This window comes from Lottia gigantea (assembly GCF_000327385.1).
Source record: "Lottia gigantea unplaced genomic scaffold LOTGIsca_139, whole genome shotgun sequence".
Taxonomy (NCBI): Eukaryota; Metazoa; Mollusca; class Gastropoda; family Lottiidae; genus Lottia; species Lottia gigantea.
In genome coordinates this window covers 401,027-417,068 of record NW_008707601.1, presented here as the reverse complement: position 1 = coordinate 417,068, position 16,042 = coordinate 401,027, and the positions used below count along the sequence as shown (strand labels likewise).

At 36.5% G+C, this 16,042-nt stretch overlaps 1 protein-coding gene across 1 annotated transcript; it reads right to left on the bottom strand.

Moving 5' to 3' along the window:
* Positions 1 to 4,198: 4,198 nt before the first annotated feature.
* LOTGIDRAFT_82132 (hypothetical protein) lies at positions 4,199 to 12,895 on the bottom strand (the record flags this gene model as incomplete). Its single annotated transcript, XM_009049567.1, has 8 exons — positions 4,199 to 4,314; positions 4,705 to 4,977; positions 5,578 to 5,719; positions 5,875 to 6,050; positions 6,464 to 6,622; positions 7,443 to 7,538; positions 7,832 to 8,013; positions 12,633 to 12,895. Coding segments are annotated over 8 exons (1,407 nt in total), but the record flags the coding sequence as incomplete, so codon positions are not given.
* Positions 12,896 to 16,042: the final 3,147 nt, after the last annotated feature.

Genomic DNA, 16,042 nt, shown 5'->3' with positions numbered 1-16,042 from the left:
ATATTTAGTCTTTGTCTGTTTCTTTCACATGAAAGTGTGCCCCGTTTTTCAATTGGCCTCTTCCCTCAGGTCTTTGAAGTTCTGAAACACATGCAAATCAACACCCTTCTATATACGATCTGTTTTGCAAATATTAACACCTGTACAAAACAAACGATTTTCCGTTTTGTTGGCGCTCTTCAACATATCTGTAATGAATGGCATCCATAGTCTGCCGGAATTCTTAATATTGTCAGGTGTTTCTGGTAGATCACTTCACACACCGAGACTACTGTTACTTGCGAGGGATCTGTCGGTCCCCCCTCCGTTTGAAACTATATTTTATTGCGAGTTACTCTCAGAGAGTGCCCTTCCACATCAGAGACCAATTTCATTCGCGAGCTGCTCGCCGAAATGGCATGCGACTTTTATGTCATCTTGCTAGTTTGCTTATGGGCCGCGGTTGTTATAATAATCAATCGAAAGACCGCAGAACAGAGGCAATAGTTTATCTATACCTAATTCAAATATTTTTGAATTTCAATGGGTCTAATCCACAAAATTTCGTTAAAGTCCATTAAGGTTTGTTTCTTCTATTACGGAAGGAAATTTTTATACACATTTCACGAAGCCAAATTCTGCAAAAGGATCTTGGCTATTGTAAAATCTGCTAGTTTTCTCAAACAGAAGGTTCTGAACTTCAGCTCCTCATACGAAGCGGGAGCTGCGTTGGCTCAGTGAGTTAGACGCTTGCTCGCGAACCTGAAGGTCCAGGATTCAATCCCGACATAGGTCGAGATAATACTTCGGATTTTTCAACCCGGTTTCCCCTGTCAGTAATGCAGGTAAGAGGGGCTGACATGGAAAAAGCGTCTAGTCGTTCGGATGGGACAATAAACCGAGGTCCAGACTGTGCACGTTATAGATCCCTCGACAGTTAATCGAAAAAGAGCAAGCTAATGCCGCTGTCCTGGCAAAATTTCCCTCATTGCACACTGCGTTGCCCGTCTTCATTTAGCTCACATGGTGCAGAAAAGTAGGACGTAAAAACTCCATTCATTTCATTTCATTTCCTCATACGAAGCTCTTGGATTAAGTAAATCTATTTATTGTTAGGGGGTAGTGGTTTAAACATGAAAACATAACAACATGATGAAGCATATTATCAAATAATATTTATTGTTGACAATCATACATACAAAACAGAACAGTGAAATACACAATAATTGACTCATTGGGTCTGTTTGATTCACTAGTATAGCATATTGTTCATTGTTTAACAATGTTTGAATCTTCTCAATCAAACAGGTTCTGTGTGATCTTAAGAAATCGGTTGCATCAAACAAGTCTGAATAAAGAACTTTGTTGAATCAAGCAAGCCTGAATCAGAAGTAAGTTTCAACAAATCTGAATATGAAACTTGGTTGAATCAAACAAGCCCTAATAAGAAACTTATTTATAGAATCAAACAAACCCTTGGCTAAGTTTTGTTTTTAAAATTTTGATCACCAAACTGCCAGTAATTGACAATGTCTACTGACAATCTCTCATGAATGTTACAAAGGCTTTCATTCATTTATGGTTTTCAAATATCAGCCGGTTAATCGACCTTGACCCTAAGTCAAACGCACATGTAAATTCAATACCCACTAAAGTTCAAAGTTCATACATAACTAAAAGCGGTGATGGAAGCAAAACATGAATCCAAAAATTACAAGCATACAGAAATATACAAAATAGACAATAAATAAATACAAAATATAAATACACAAAATTGGAAAAATGACTAGTTCTGGATTTCTTATCTCTTCTAAATCTAGAATCATGATTGATTTGATCCTTTACACCCTATAGGGTGGCTTACTTCTCTGTCATTTATGAACATTTAACCTTTATGTTTCCTATAATATGTTTCTATTGTGAACATTACACCCTCTAAGGTGACTTACTAATACTTATGCCTTTCCTTTTACACCCTTTTATTTGCAAAGATGCATCTTTAGCTCTTAACTAATACTATCTACATCCTCTAGGATGGCTGGTCATTTCTGCCATGACTTAAAATACCTGTTAGGTTTACTAACTGTTATCTTCCTAAAAGCCTTTACACCCATTAAGTTGGCTTTTAATATGACTTAGTCTTATAAACATTTTATCCTTTACATCCTTTAGGTTGGCTTATTATTTATTAGTATGAATGATGTTTTGGTCTCGTTGGGCTAGTAAATCTGAATGTTGAAGAATATCAAGTAAAAGTACAATGTTCATTAAATGTAATTTACGATCGATTTTGAGTTTTGATTGATTGAATTATAAGTACAACACATTGACTGATAGAGTGTTTTCAAATTGATGGAACAATGACAGTTTTTTATCTTCAATCTTGTAACACTCAAAATATTCTTTCTCAACAACCAGAATCTGTACCCGAAATAAGAAGTAATACAATAGAATGTCGTCTGTGAAATTAAAGTGAAACATCAACAGAGAATAGGCCTACAGCAAGGGCACTGGAATCAAATTCCATAAACGGCAGGGCCACAGGAGGAGCAGAAATAAACTTGTCGACCACGCCATTCCATCTGAAGCTTCACCACGTTGGTGTAGCGATAAGAAAACACATCCGAGGTCCAGTTTACAGCAGACAATGGAAAAGGGCATAATGTTCTCTCCCCGTTCTCTCCCCGTGCTGCCCCTGATAGAGAAATGGTTCCAGCACCCTCAGGATTACAATACAGAATATAAAGATACTGTTCATCACAACCTCTCACTCGGTGTCTATGTACAAAATATTGTTTTCAACTCTTCATAGAGATAGACCAAGTTTTCTTCCTCCATTTTCTTTAACATTCAGGGGAGATAATGTTCAAAGTCCTGTTTGGCAGCAGAGCATTTTATTCTTACGTGGTCTTTGACCTGATACCAAAATGTCTCTAAATACAAATATATAGAAAGCCAAATCTTGTCAAAATGCACTAACCGCTCTCTGACCAATGTACAATGTTGCTTAGTAAAATGCCTAAGAACAACTCTTCAACTCTTGTCCCAGAGAAAGAAACGGAGGAGAGAAAAGCTATGGTCTATTTCTATCTATATATCACATAGTGACTAGACTCACTCAATCTGTACAATATTCTAGATACTGCTTACCATCTACCACCTAGCTCTCTAATGAGTTCTCAAACTATAGCGATTTCCAGTTACGCATGGTTGAGAATAATAAAAGAGTCCATGAGTACCGAACGCAACTCATAAGTCAATATTGCATGAGGGTTGCGTTCGGTACTTATGACCGGTATTCTTATGTGCAACTGGTGATCACTATGGTGTGACGGCCCTTACGACAGTTACTACAAGCTTTAAGCTTCAAGCCAAAATACACAACATTACTGCAGTAGAGCACAGATACTTTTTCGCATCCATGTCTATCTTCACAGTGTCAAGCTCTTACGAACTGTACTTATCCCATCTAATAACAATTGTAGTCAAGGTTTAAGACGTAGTTCGTAATAGCTTGACACTGTGAAGACGATCCAGGTCCGATTCAAATCATGCACGTACAAGAGCAGTCTACTTATTTTTTAGGTAGAATAATAGTAATTGAAACAACACATAGTAGACATGCATTGTATTGATCACTACTTATACTACCTCAAGAAAAGTAGACTACTCTGGATAATGTTTTGAATCAGACCTGGATGCGGACCAATATCTTTGCTCCCCCTATACCCCAATAATTCTGAAAGATTCAAATCTAAAGGTTTAAAACATTCATTTGAGATGGCAAATTGGTAGAGCTAAGTGCAATTTATTTTAGGTTTTAGGTTTAAGTTATTGCCATGACAATGTTAATGCTATGATTTATAAATTCAATCCAAATATTACTAAATTAATGGCAGTTTAAATGTCTTTTTTTTTTACAAAACTAATGAAATATGAGAGCACAATTCTATAAATTTAAAATCACCGGCAAATTTGAGTAAGCAGTATCCTTTATCATTAAATCTCAATTAATTAATCTCTAATTAACTTTGTCTCATTAAGAAAATGGCAGTAATTGTGATATGGTGACACTAAAGGCAAGTAAAATGGCAGTGACGTGACGCGACATGACGTAATGACATGACGTGGCTAAGGAAGGGGAGCTAATCTCCTGTAATTCATTATGTTTGGACTGTTGTATATTCTGGTTATATCCCGGTATAGTTTGGCCTTCTGGAGTATTTTTACATTTTAACCAATCTTTAGCGATGGATTTCGGGTAGCCTGGTCGTACGGTCATCTTCAGATCGTAAAACTCCCAGTAGTTTGGTCCGCTTAAGAAATACGTTTTTCCTGCAATACAGTGAAATAAAAATAAAATCTTCTCGATTAAAATAAAAAAAATAGTGTATTATTTCATTTTTTCATTGATCTATGTTTAATTTTCACGATGATGCATGTTGTCAGAAAGTTTCGAACAGTTTCTCCGATCTTTCAATTATTACAAAATATCAGTCCTTGGTATGGGACAAAAGATTAGGGGATGAAACCATTTGATCGATAGGCCTACAAACAGAATCAAAGTCTCCCCTAAATTTATCATTCAACTTTAAGATGGCAGTAACAAATTGGAACCCAGCCAAGGTTAAAGTGATAGTGATATACTTATAAAAAACACAATGAGCAATTAATATAGAAAAACTATTTGTTATTTTGACGTTCAAAATATGCCAGTTCACTTACCATTCCAATGCCTAAAAGCAGCGTCGACAGGGACTGGAACTCCCATCCATATACTCATATCCCTGGGGTAGTCATACTCGACATAGGTATTATTAGCGTCTAGTTTCCAATACATATCTCCACTCACTAAATACGTTCTGTTGTTAAAACCCCACACATATACTGTATCAATCTTCTTCACGTCCGGTGGGATTCCAAAATCTGTGATTGGGCGACCCTTCGTCGGAAATGACGTCACTAAGTAATTAGCGTTGAATATCCAGTAACGATCACCTAAAATAATAATGTTTCCGATTAAAACATTTGTTTTTTTTTTCTTTCGGTTACGAATAACTGTCTTTGTCATCCATGATCCTGCAAAATTGTTATAAAACATATGAACCACAACGGAAGTACCTACAGAAAAGGAGACGACGGAAATAGCGGATAAAACCTACCAGATAAGAAGCCTGCCTTAAAGGCAATATCTTCGAGGAAAGACGCCCTAAAGGAAATTTATAAGAAGGCACATGGGAGGTACATAACCAGTTTGGGAAGACCCAAGGAAAGAAGCCAAAGGAAAGTAACCACCAGTTGGAATCCCTAAAGGAAGTAAGCACCAGAAAAGCAGACCTGGGGGAAGTAACCACGAGAAAAGAAGACCAAAGGAAGTTCCTACCAAAAAAGAAGAACCCATAGGGAAAACCTATGAGAAGTACCAATTAAGAGGGAAGATTTAAAGGAAGTACCACCAGAAAAGGAGACAAGGGGAGAAGTACCTAGCAGAAAGGGAGACCAGGGGAAGTACCAACCAGGGGGGAAGATTTAAAGGAATTGCCAGAAACCATACCCCAGGGAAGTAACCACTAGTATGAGCCAAGGGAAAGTCCTTACCAGAAAAGAAGACAATCTTGCCATCTGTTGGTCGTTCGTACACGGCATCAATATGTGTCAGATTGCTGGGGAATCCATACCAAAATTTATGAAGATTAATAGGATCCTTGATGATATTTCTCGAGTCTAATCGCCAAAACCACTGAAAAATTTACAATAGTTGATTAATTGAACATTATCTTATTCAAAGTGCGAAAAAAATTGAACAACAGGTAAAGCTAATGGAATTGTTTTCCCTAAATATGTAATTGATTATTGTGTACATTCCAAAACCATTAATATCAATCCTCTACTTACGTTGCCGATGAATAAAAAGATTTCAGTTCTGATGACAGTGATAGCATCAAATGGTTTGGTACAGGGATCTGGTGGGTCTCCAGTAGGGTATCTGTCTGTAGGGTTAACGGTATAACCATCATCTGATCTCGGAGGTTGTGTAGGTTTAGTAGGGGGTAGATCTGGTAACTCGGCACCTTGTTTAGAACCTGGAAGAGTTATATAGGGTTTGATCATTTTCTGCTTCACAATCTTCAAGACCGTGTGCTACATGTTGCGTAGTGATGCACGTTAGAGGGGCTGACATGGAAAACTAGTCGTTCGGATGGGACAATAAACCGAGGCCCCTTGTGCTACAGGCTGTGTACGTTAAAGATCCCTCGACAGTTGGAAATCGAAAAGGAGCAGGCTTATGCCGCTGTCCTGGCAAAAATTTCTCTCATTGCGTTGCCCCTCTACATTAGCCCACATGGTGCAGAAAAGTAGGACGTAAAACTCCACTCATTTTATTTCATTTTGTTGAGCTATTTGAGAGCTTGACAAAAAAGAAGGAGAAAAATGATCAAATCTCTCCATAAATTGTAAGAAACTAAATGGATTTTATACTAACCATATAAAGTCTGGATACCAGCGACATCATCTCTAGGGAGGGCAAATTTAGTCTGGAAGCCCTGGTACCATGGATACATGAGAGCTCCGGGTTCACTGCTGTGGGCGAGACCTAGAGCATGCCCAAACTCGTGAGCTGCCACCATAAACAGATTCACTCCTAAAATGCAGACAGAGTTGCATTCATAGTCATGTGTTAATGGATGTTTGGTAAACATATTTGCAGTGTGGTACCAATGGTAGGGTGAAGATGACCTGTCGCTGTAGGGGAGCTCATAGTCAATACGGTTTTAAACTCAGTCTTAGAAGTTTGAAACTGATAAGCTGATCAACGAACATCGTGCACACATATGAACTAAGACGAAGGATCCTTTAATTTGAAGTGCAATAGACAGAGGTAGAGTTAGGTCATCCATTGGTTCAGCTCAGTTACCCAAAAAATATTTCGCAGGCAATGGACCTGACAGTCACATAGATGAGGATTGAGGAATTTCAACTACCACACCCCACACCTTGGAATAGCTACAGTCTGATAGTTTATGAATATTGAGTGCATATCGAACAAGATCCTGGTTTCAAGAGGAAAGTCTATAAGTTACAAACAGGAAGATAAAACTCGACTAAAGGACATGTAATTGAAGATTTTATAACGGATTTCCTTCACTTATATTTCAGTGCATTCATTTAATATTCGTAATTTATACTATATTATTTTATATACGCCTTTTCAAAGGAATATCAAATATATTTATACCTATAGAGCCTCTTATTTCACACGAATGCATAACAATATTTTTGTTGATGGAAGAGGAAAGGAAACTAAGCATCTGGATTTGCCTATTTATGCTTAACGAAAGCCCAGTGGTCAATAAGGGACAACATAATTGTCAAGGAGAGATTCCAAAACAAGGAATGTAGGAACTAATTATTAGAATTTTGTAATTGGGGGGAGGGGCAAAGGTGAGGAAGCCTATTGTTACCTTCAGACGAGTTGTACGTCCACCGTTCATCATCATCAAAATGTGTATCACCACCGCGACCAGTGCCAGGAAAGAAAGCATGGGCCAGAATCATACCTGAAAATTACAGAAAGGAGTTGCTACTGTACAGAAATACTAATACTTTATCTGAGTTTGTTCATTGGGACCCAGCAGTTATTGACTTTCCAAGGTACTGCACAATCCCCTTTATATTCGGCTGTATCTCCGCTTTGGTCATAACAAAACTTCAGAATATAACATGTAGCAATCGAAGATGTTAAGATGTACACGCTCAAGCTCAACGCATTAGTTTCATTTTAAAGATACGCATGGAGTATCCTGAAATATCAGGTAGTAAGTCCAATAAGTATATAGAGAACCAGCCTTACCTTTTCCATCAAAAGGATAACCATCTTGATGATATTTACTGGCAAACTGAATCATAATATCAGCATCCCCGTGCATCTTTTCTTTAAACGTCAACTTGGTGACGTCACTCCACACCTGAAACGCTCCGTAGATGATGTTTCGGATATCATGCATTGGCATATCAGGTGAATAATTATATAACCTGAAAGATACAGATACATTGGTATGAAGTTTTACGTCTTATATACACAGTTCAGTAACGAAACAGTTTACGCCATGTGTCGAGTAATGAGAAATTCCCCGCGTCCGCAAAAGCGAGAAACAGCAGTGCACTGATCACGTCAAGTCGAAATGTTTTCTATTTTGAGACCCTAAATAAAGTTATGCGAGACCCTTTTCTGTCGGAAAATGATTTACTCCAAATTTTGCTCTAACACATGTTAAAAATTCTCGTTGTTTTGTATGTTCAGTTGGGATACTTATAGATTCTGATGATGACGTGACTATTACAATGTAATGCAAACCAAGTAGAAGGTGTTCAAACATAGGCCTTACCCCTTCTTTTCCCTTGGTCGTGTGGAAGCTTCCCTGAGTGTATCTTGCAAATTGTAGGCATATTTCAAGTGAAAAAAACTCAATGCGCCATGGAATCAAATATTACGCATAACTATTTGGAAAGAAGTTGAATTTTACGTTTGTGTCTGGTATTGTACAAGACTACGTGATTTAATCAATTATAAATTGGGGGTGATAAGAGTGGAAAGAATTTCATATCCTAATGGATGACCCAATCCTTGAAGTTTACATATGATATGTTTACAATTAACATTGCGTATCTCAACAACTTGTTGCTTACAATATTCATTATCTTTTTGTGCGACCATCAGTATCACTGCGGACACCGACCGTGAAATCCACGGGGCGTTCTTGTTTAACTTTAGTGAACGTACTTAAAAAAAAAATGGACGAAATGTTCATAATTTTGTTTGACAAAAGAAAAGTCAGGGAAGGGGATGGGATGAATGCGTTTTTTAATTTATTTAAGTTTTCTTTATTCAGTTTTTTCAATTATTGGTCTCTCAAACTTTTTAGTGTCTCAGAAAATCCAATAACTGGCACCAACTTTTATCAACAACATATATATCTCCCTGGTTCCTCGAAGTTTCAAAATAACAAGACCCAAAAATGCATCTACATTTGATCGCTTAATGTAAGCAGTTGATATACAACATGGCAATAAATAAACCAAAATGAACAATATAAGCTATTTGGACTCTCTGAATGGGTTACCAAGTTGGCAAACTCAGCCTCAGAGTGGAAGGTGGACATGCTCTGCCTCCGAAACGACAACCGCCATTGATTATATTTAATAACTTAAGCTTCGAATGTTCGGTGTTCCAGCGGAGTGGACCAAGATAACTTTAAATTTAACTTCAACTATTAAAACAAGATTGTTTAAAACAAGATTGAGCGACCCAAACTCAAATAAAGAACTGACTGTGTGATATTGGAATATTTAGAGTCATTGAAATGAAGTAATTTAAAAATAATTAAAAGTAAGGAATATCTACCAGACCCAATTAACCAAATAATCATTTAGATCACCAACTGTGTAATATTTAACGATTCTGAGACAATAACTTGTATATATTAGGTAAGGAATATTTGAGAGACCACATGTTCTGTTGAAAGAATTCCAGACGCTATTTAATATTTCCTTTTTAACTCAAACACATCAAGTTGAAATCCAATCCTTGTGATATTTTCTCTCTATCGTCTTTTCTACAGTGTGACCTCAATAGACATTGCAGGGACAGTTAGCTCCTATAGAAACTCTACTTCAACTTTCATAATGTGCTACCAGGTTCGAAACTCATCAACATACATAACTCATAAACCATCTCAAACCAATCCAACTTTTATGTGTGCTACCAAGTTCAAAACTCGTCAATATAACTCTGAAACCAACGAATCTTGCTAAAAATATATTTGTATATCATTATATCATATACCTAATTTAAAATCAGCCTTTATAAGCTCATCTAATTCGAAACTTTTTCTAATATATAAAGATCAATAAATCCAAATAACAAGGCAATGAAATAAAATGAAATGGAAATTTCCGTCCTGAAATTTAGCGCGTTAACATACATAATATCTTTTTTTGTCGAAACCTTAAACAAACTCAGTAAGAGTCCAACTTTTAATACACCGTCACAATTGAATGAAGGATAATCGTACGACATTTTACAAGTGGATTCCCCAGAGATGGTGTGGTGCCCCTGGTCGATGGTCCAAGGATGTGTAGAGAGGATGGCGAGCCTGTCCTCATTCATGCAGGTTGTGATGATTCAAAGAGGACATCACAACCACGATGAACAGGGACACACAGACCACGTGATAAAACTCTTTCAGAAGACAAACTACTCGAGCTTTAGCTATGAAATAGACCATGAAAAAGACCAACCACGTGACAGTTAGGACTGGAGACAACTATCGCTGAAATCTGATCATCAAATCTAGGGACTAGGAAACACAAATAGCTCTAAATAATACATTTCGAGACACACAGAAATCGTGACAAAATTTCACCTGACGACAAATATGATTCGACCAAACGACGTCAAAACTCAAATGAATAACAAACTCCATCAAAAGAAAAAGGGTGGCACAAGGACCAACCACGTCACAGAATTCTGTCAGACGACAATTTCAAATACTCGATCAACAATACTGTAATCCAATACAATACAAAATTGGAATCGGACTGTCCATCGTATACGATATCGTTATCATTGAAACAATGCAGCAATCTCCAATTCAATCCTGATACGTCAACAGACAATTTCAGAAATAAAACCACAAAAGTCTTTTGTATTCTCAAACCAACGTCTAAATCTAAATCCCTGAACAGACAAGATTATCCGATAAATCCAAAAACTGAATAATTGCATACCCATTATCCAGGTCGTGATTTTTCTCCAATGCCTGGGCCAAATCTGTGACCCAAAACCTTTCAACTGAACGCCGCTACGACAAACTAAAGCGATAGAATTCTAACTAAAGAGTGAACTGTATGTATCTCTGTACAACTCATATCGACTGTAATTTTATATGAACAGCAAGAATATTAATAGTATAACCTCGGGAAGTCGACCACTTACCACCCCAGTCACCGATTGGTTCATTTCTTTCAAATTCTCATATCAATTCCTGCCGACCTTCCGGATGATTCAAACTTGTAGCCTAATCAACCCTGGGTTTCCTCATGTAATAAGAACACTTCACTTTTAAACTTTGTTTGTTTCCGTTCTTATACTTTATCTGCTATCTACATTGTTCCGACCACTTGTGATCATAATCTTAAAGGGGAAGTGTCTTACAACTCCACAAAAACAGGAACCTAAATCTTTTCTCCCTGTGAATGATCAACAAAATACGTCTTTTTTAAATATTGAAGTTAATTCTAGTTTAACATTGATGTTCAAAAGGGAGTAATACTTGTTCGAATTTGTTTTGTACGTTTATAACATTTTCTCAAATTTTCTTCATTAGACTATGGTATTACAATTTTATAATGTGACGTATAATTGGAGATAATGAAGTACATTCGCACTTTTAAGAAATTGATTTTAAACTGCGCAATATACTGGGAATATATTCAAAGATAGTTTGAAATGTGTTTGATTTGCGTAAATAAATTATGAATGCCTTAAATCAAGCTACGCATGTTCAATAATTCCAATTAATTAATGCATAAATCAGACAAGAAAATATGAGTGAGAAATCAGAAAACTGAAAGCCATTCCAATGCTCTTTGCGAACTACCTGCAAGAGTAACTTCATTCTTTAGAAATTCCAGTAAATGAATGAATGAATGAATGGAAAAGAAATCAAGGCACTGTGGGAACAAACCGTTAGAATAACCCTTTCCCCTTCCAAATCTAAATAAAATAGGGCCAATCAACATTATTTCTATTTTATGCCAGTTTTCCTCTAAATCTTAGAAACCGAGTTGTTTTCATTCCAAACAGTGTCAGAGTGACATCACACTCAGTTTTATTCATCATGGAATTTCACTTTGGTTGGTGAGGTCTATTACTGTAACACCACGCCTTATTTTAAGTGTGGTTCAAATTCTCTACTGTAAACACCAAGTGAATGGAGGGGACAATTTTGAAAACTGAATGCAGGTGCATTTTTAAAAGGAAAAAATAATCACTGGCCAGTGTCAGTAAGTTGGTCAATAGTGCGAATTTTCTTCTGATATACACAGAGCATGCAATAGTAATTGGTGTATGTGGTATTTTAGAATCTATAAAGGTGGCTCTATGTTATAGATTGGGTGAGTGGAGGAGGGGGGGGGAGGGGGTTCTCCTCATGACCCATTTGGTGCTGATCAGCATTGGAATGTGTCAGTTCAAATGATAAGAAATCTATTCCAAGTTTCCATTTCTATAGCCAGTCATGCTTCACTCAAATTTCAAAGTCGTTTACGCAACATACATGAATCGTTTGAGCAGAGGGGGTGGCCAACAGTTTTTGCATTCTGTCAATATAATTTAAAACAACTGTAAGGCCAAACAAAGAGAAGCTGATTACAAAATTGTATAAGATCATCTAGAAGCTGAGTTCAAGCTTACTGACACTAACAACACGATTCCGGCGCTCACTTGGGCCCTTGAAAATTTTTGCCACTTTGCATGAACCTATTGATTGTTTTCTCATCATTTTTGTAACATAAGACAGGTTTTATTCATTGCCTCTGACTCATACATCTAGACATTCTTTTTTTAATTTAATCAAAAGTAATAAACATACCTAAAAGTTAGATCTTTTTTCTCCCATTTACTTGGTGCCAGCGTATATCTTTTCTTTCTGTGACCAAACACTATTTTGTTATCATTCACACCGCACCGTGGTTTCTGCATCAGTTCTTGTGTGCGCCTGTCCATCACACCTGTCTGGGGGATCCGTCCGAGGCGCTGCAGTCGTTTGATCCCCTCCGACAGATCCTTCATATCCATGAGGTTCCCCGTTTCCTTGCTGGCTCCGGATAAATAACCGAATTTCCGTAAATATTCCTGAAATTACAAGAATGACATGTTAAATACGAGGCTGAAGAAAGGTTTCTGTTAGATGATAAAATAATCAGATGCAAGAATGGTATATTTTATATTATTATAATACGAGATTGAAGGAAAAGTTATATAAAATGATCAATATCTATCATTCTTTTTGCTACATTATCCAGCGAGCACATTTTGCAAAACATAAAAACAAAATAATATACAGATGTTGATTCAGACCTGGAGATTCAGGTAGCTATAAAATATTATCTAAAAACGTTGAGTGTGGTTTTCCATTTGTAAATTTTAATTATGTAATGTGTTTCAACGTGAAATTTGCATGACCATGTTAACTTAGATTCTAGGGGCCTGTGTTCCATGGTCAGCCTTAAGTCAGCAAAAGCATTTGAAGAATGCATAATATTTTTTCAACTGAAAGGTAGTAACGGGTTGCTCTAAACGGTGTTCTGTTGTCAGTACTATTCTGTATAGTCAAAATAAGTGCATGACAAATCACTCCACACTTGTGTATTGGTGACACACTTTCAATTCAAAGTTCGTGTTTTGTTTTGCAATTCCACTAAACTTTTTCGTTTTATGACATAACTTTCGCAAAGGCCCTTGGTAAAGTTGTGTGCTGCATATGTAATTGCACGAATCACAGACACCTGACTGTAAATTGGAATGGTGCAAATGAAAAACATTCACGGCCCTGATACACATTACAGTAATCTATAACCTCTTTAGAAAAATATCTATCAAACTATTATAAAGGATTGGACTAGTGTTATGTTATCTATAACTAAATTAATTGTGTCAATGAACTAACACGCAATAAGATGCTTGAATTTAACCTTTGACTGGTGAAGATGATTGTAAAGAGGAAGTAAATGATGGTGTTTACGGAAACATGGTATATATAGATATCAGATATACTATAGCCTACTAATACAAACAATAGGATATAGATCGCCATATATTTACAATGTATCAAGGTCACGACACCCTTCACATACAAACTTCGAATCCATTTTAATGAAATAAGTTCTAGGACAGAAGCCTCGTAACATAAACTCAACTAAGATAAAATTCTACATTTTAAGAAATCCAGTAATCTGATTGGCTTATAAATGTGAATTTACAAGCAATATTAGTGGTTGACCAATCAGATGATTGAAAGACTGAACCATTCTAAATTTGCGTGAACCAGATCCTTTCATGGATTGTTCGCATCATTGTTATTACAATGCTTTGCCCATTTTCTCTATAGGGCAATAGGGCACAGTCATGTTGGACCTTTGGACCTTTTTTCAGAATTTAGGCCTACGTGTGCATTGTGAATATGGTCCAATGTTGGACGTAAAACGTTTGTTTTTAAGCTAATCGACAACAAGGATGATTTGGAACAAATTCTTAGTCTTGAGACATTTCATTCAATCTCTGCTCTGATCCTCCAAACACAAACTTTTGAATGAACCTTCAAGCCTATAGTGGGCGTTGTCAGTTTAAAACCATTCACAAAATATTTGAAACTGGTGTCTGGTAGTTAGAAAGACATAAATTGTAGAGCTAATCTTTAACCCATCTGGTGGTAACTCGAGACTAACTTCTCTCCTGTATTTTAAACAGAATCGGTTCACATCAGCCGAGATACCATAATGACCCAAGAAACGCTTTAAATTCAATTTCATTGGCTGATAAGAATCTCGACCAGAGCGTGAGAACATTCGACATAAGACGTGAATCGACTTCTGCTACTGTCATTGCCGCCAAAAGCACGGGTGACCTGAATCGTGGTAATATTATAAGTCATCCTGGAAACATGTGGTTTACATTTTAATTTCATCACCGACCATTTCAACATTCTTTATATTTCAGCTAATGAAATAAAAGGGTACCTTAGAAGTAATTTTAGTCTTTCTTTGATGATGGCCAGTCTATCTAGGGTTAATCATTATTCAGTTCCACTCGACCCCTGACCGAAGGGTTAACAGTCGTCCAATGATACGTCAAGGAATCCTATGCCGATATGAAGATTGGAAAATGGAAAAAAACATGAAACCAATGAACCTGCATGATTCTTAACCGTTAATCTAATTTCAGAGTCCAATGAAATCGACAAAACGAGAAAAAACATTTCTGCATATTTTTGGGTTGTGTATTAATAAAATTGGAAAAGTATGTAACTAATATAGCTCACATACACATTTCAAATTTTCTAATTGGACAGACTTGATTGTTCGGGATGGAGGAGATGAATTGGTTTTCAGAAATTTTTCAAGGGGCTAATGCATTTGTTTAGGGGGGCAGGTGAGGGATTGTGTGGCATATGATATGCAAGCATATCTTGTTAAATCAATATCTTTAACATTCTGGTTTTTAAATAGTCAATATATTTCGTTTAAAATGAGCCTCAGAAGTGTAAGTGACCCTTCAACGAGCAGTTTCCTATTTGATCAATAGTTGTTTTTTAGTTACGATGTTCAGTTGATACATTCCATATTGTCTATTTATAAACACTCAACGACTGGGCTGGCTTTCATATCAGATGTGTTGCAAAGTTATCTCCCTTGTAAAAATTAAAAATCAAAAACTTTTGAAATGTGAATAATTTAATTTCCAGTGCACTTGGGAATAGTGTTCATCATGACTTCAGAAGTTGTCTGCCCCTGATTGGTTTAATATTGGTTTGTGAATATAGGAGTTATCTCCCATCTAAAGTGTATAGTTCATTTCACTGTTATTCCAAAAGAATATAATGGTATGTCTTGAAATGAATACAAGAGAGTGGATTAACAAGATGAGTTTTACGCTCAACGTTCTGGCTTAAATGTCTTTGATAACACGCAGGTACTGACACCTTCTGGAGAATAGTTGTAAAATAGAGACAATTACATCTTATAAAAAAAAATTCTGTTTGCTGTAAAGTAAATTTTGTACTTTTTGATCATTTTAGTCTTAAATTTATGATTATTCAAAAATACTGCTGTTTGAACTAATTACTGTTCTACTGTCCAAAAACATCATGTTCGAGGGTTTATATGTCATCGAAACGTCCCGAAGGCCGATTTTTTACAGATTATGTTCTGTGGGCTCATTCGCGAAAACGTAGGATGATTTCAGTGTTCCAGTTATCTGGTTTGTCAATCACTAAAATCGATT